At 40.2% G+C, this 2,741-nt stretch overlaps 1 protein-coding gene across 1 annotated transcript; it reads left to right on the top strand.

Annotated features, from left to right (window-relative positions):
* Nucleotides 1–2,079: 2,079 nt before the first annotated feature.
* Nucleotides 2,080–2,531, top strand: LOC102770546 (hemoglobin subunit epsilon-like; the record flags this gene model as incomplete). Its single annotated transcript, XM_006777800.2, has 2 exons — nt 2,080–2,171; nt 2,283–2,531. Coding segments are annotated over exons 1-2 (341 nt in total), but the record flags the coding sequence as incomplete, so codon positions are not given.
* Nucleotides 2,532–2,741: the final 210 nt, after the last annotated feature.

Genomic DNA, 2,741 nt, shown 5'->3' with positions numbered 1-2,741 from the left:
CTCACTTTGGATATAAGTTTAGGACATCTTTCCTTATATTATTTTTCTGTCGTCACTTGCTGCCATCCCATCAGATGCCTTTTTTGCCTGTCATAAAACACCATCTGAAATTCTTTATTCATTTACTTGTTTAATTATTAGTGTCAGTCTTCTCTGCCCACTAGAATGTGAGTATCCTGGGACTTGACCAACTGTTTTGTTCTCCCAAGATTTCCAGTGTTGAAAACAACACCTGGCGTGATTAAACCTCAATAAATATTTGATTTTTTAAATAGAAGATGAGTGATTGGAAAATATTAGGTGTTTGTGATGATGATATAGCATTGATGTGATAAACATTTAGATGACAGATGGAGCGGGGAGATGGGAATATATTGGAAGTGTGGAACAGCCATGAGCAAGAAAGAATCAAAAAGTCTGTGTAAGCGATTGTCTAAAGTGGTGAAAGAAAAGTAGGAGTTAGAGGTAACTGCCAGAATCACTGTCTGGTTTTCTGGAAAGACAGGAGGAGGCTATTCACCAGCATTCAGAGTTGCAGGTGCCCCCGAGCGTGAGGGATTTCAGTGCACATACACTGTTGGAGGTGAGCATTAGCACCAGTAGAGAGCAAATACCCTGAGCCAGGCCTTTGGCCCAAGCCCACAACTAAGTAAAAGTAAAATTCCTTGCAGTGGTAAAAGTTTTCATTTCTTTCTTTTCATTTGCCTCTTCTCTTGAAGCAAATCTTCTTGGGATTGATTCAAACTCTTTTCTTTATATCTCTGTTCCAAAGTACTCACATCAATAGAGCTTGGCACTGAGGGATCACAGATAGTCAAGGTTGTCATGGTAAACTAGCTTTTGGCCCTTAGTAATTCTTTTCCATATTTCACACTGAGTCTTTTCCAAGCTGAAGTGATGAAAGTCTATTACTATCAAGTGGACAGGAAGGATTTCTATTGTAAAAACAAAACCTCAGCACTAATATATTGGGTTGAACCCTTTAAATTTTAAAATAACTCTGTAAAAACACATGTATAGGTTTTCTTTGTTTGTTTGTAAGATTAATATTGGAGAAAAAGAAACAAGCCTAGAACTCAAAATGTGTGAGCAATAAACTCTGAGAGAAAAACAACAAAATAAGCCTTTGCCTCTCCCACTGGAAGACCCAAAAATGCTTGTTTGACATACATGAGAACAAAGTACCTTAAATCATGGCGGCAGTATTGTGTGGCATACGGTCATTGAAGATTGCCTCTGCTTGATTGATATGAGAAAAAGTTAAACACACAAAGGAGTGTGGATCCCAGCATATGCTAGAGGCAAATCCCTTAATCCGTAGCCACTTCCATGGAGTCCTCTAATGCTCTATTCTTTGAACACAGGAGCCTCCATAACCCCCAACACTTGATTGTGTATGTTCTGACACAAATGAGTAGATACACGGTATAGGCCAGATACACCTGTCCATAGAATCAGAGTGAAATAAATTTGCACAGACAAGTGCATACATTATTAATAGAACCAAACAACAATAGGAAAATGTTCAATTCCTCTCTAAATTATCCAGTTCTGACCTGTCCTGTTTTTAAACTGATGCTGGATTAGGACTATTCTGTTTACAAGAACTATAAAAATATGAACCTTATCTAAGCTTTAGAAAAATTGGTAACCTAGTTGAACTGTGGCTTATTCCATTCCCTAGGTGGACAACAGAATGTCTTGCAAACACCTGACACAATGTCCAACAGATTTCTAACTCTTACCCTTCCTAATTTTAGTCATGCCTCATGGTCAGCCTAGAGGTCACCAGAGATAGTGGTGGTGGGGAGCTTGAGATATGAGTTGCATAGTAGAAGCAGGAGAAAGAACAGCAGAATTCCTCTGATAGAGTGACCTAACACTATCAGTGACACAAATGTCCACCTTCCCTTGCCCCCACCCCTGGTGGTGACAATGCACCCTTGACCAATAGTCTCATTTCATTGGAAGAATCAAGGGGCTGGGGGCCAAAGATGAGGAATAAAAGGCCAGACAGAGAAGCAGCAATACAGATTTTCTTCTGGCTCATCTGTGATCAGTAGAAAGCTCCAAGACACCATGGTGCATTTTACTGCTGAGGAGAAGGCTGCTGTTGCTAGCCTTTGGGCCAAGGTGAATGTAGAGGTGGCTGGAGGTGAGGTCCTGGGAAGGTAAGTACTGGAAAGATAAAAGAGGCAGAAAGTGCTTCTGAAAGAGAAATTGATCAGGTCTCTTAAATATTCTGACTTCGCATCTCATCTATGACTGTGTTCATCCCATAGGCTTCTAGTTGTCTACCCCTGGACTCAGAGGTTCTTTGACACTTTTGGCAACTTATCCTCTGAAACTGCAATAATGGGCAACCCCAAGGTCAGGGCCCATGGCAAGAAGGTGCTGACCTCCTTCGGAAATGCTGTTAAGCATATGGATGACCTCAAGAGCACCTATTCTCAGCTGAGTGAGCTGCACTGTGACAGACTGCATGTGGATCCTGAGAACTTCAAGGTGAGTTCTGAGCATGCTTGTGTTTTGTTCTTTTGTCCTAATTATTTGGGTCACGCATATATTAGGAATCATAGGCATTTAAGTCTTATCCTATATAGGTAATTGTAGAATTAAATATTTCAGGAAAGAGCTAGATTTTGGTAGTTAAGTAGTTTCAAATGTAAGACCAAGTAGAGTAATGACTATGACTAGGAGAGACCACTGGTCTGATATTTCAAAAAAAACATTGCATTGTT

Source organism: Myotis davidii, unplaced genomic scaffold (assembly GCF_000327345.1).
Source record: "Myotis davidii unplaced genomic scaffold, ASM32734v1 C64444489, whole genome shotgun sequence".
Taxonomy (NCBI): domain Eukaryota; kingdom Metazoa; phylum Chordata; class Mammalia; order Chiroptera; family Vespertilionidae; genus Myotis; species Myotis davidii.
Note: the sequence above shows the minus strand (reverse complement) of the source record. Positions and strands in the feature narration are given on the sequence as shown.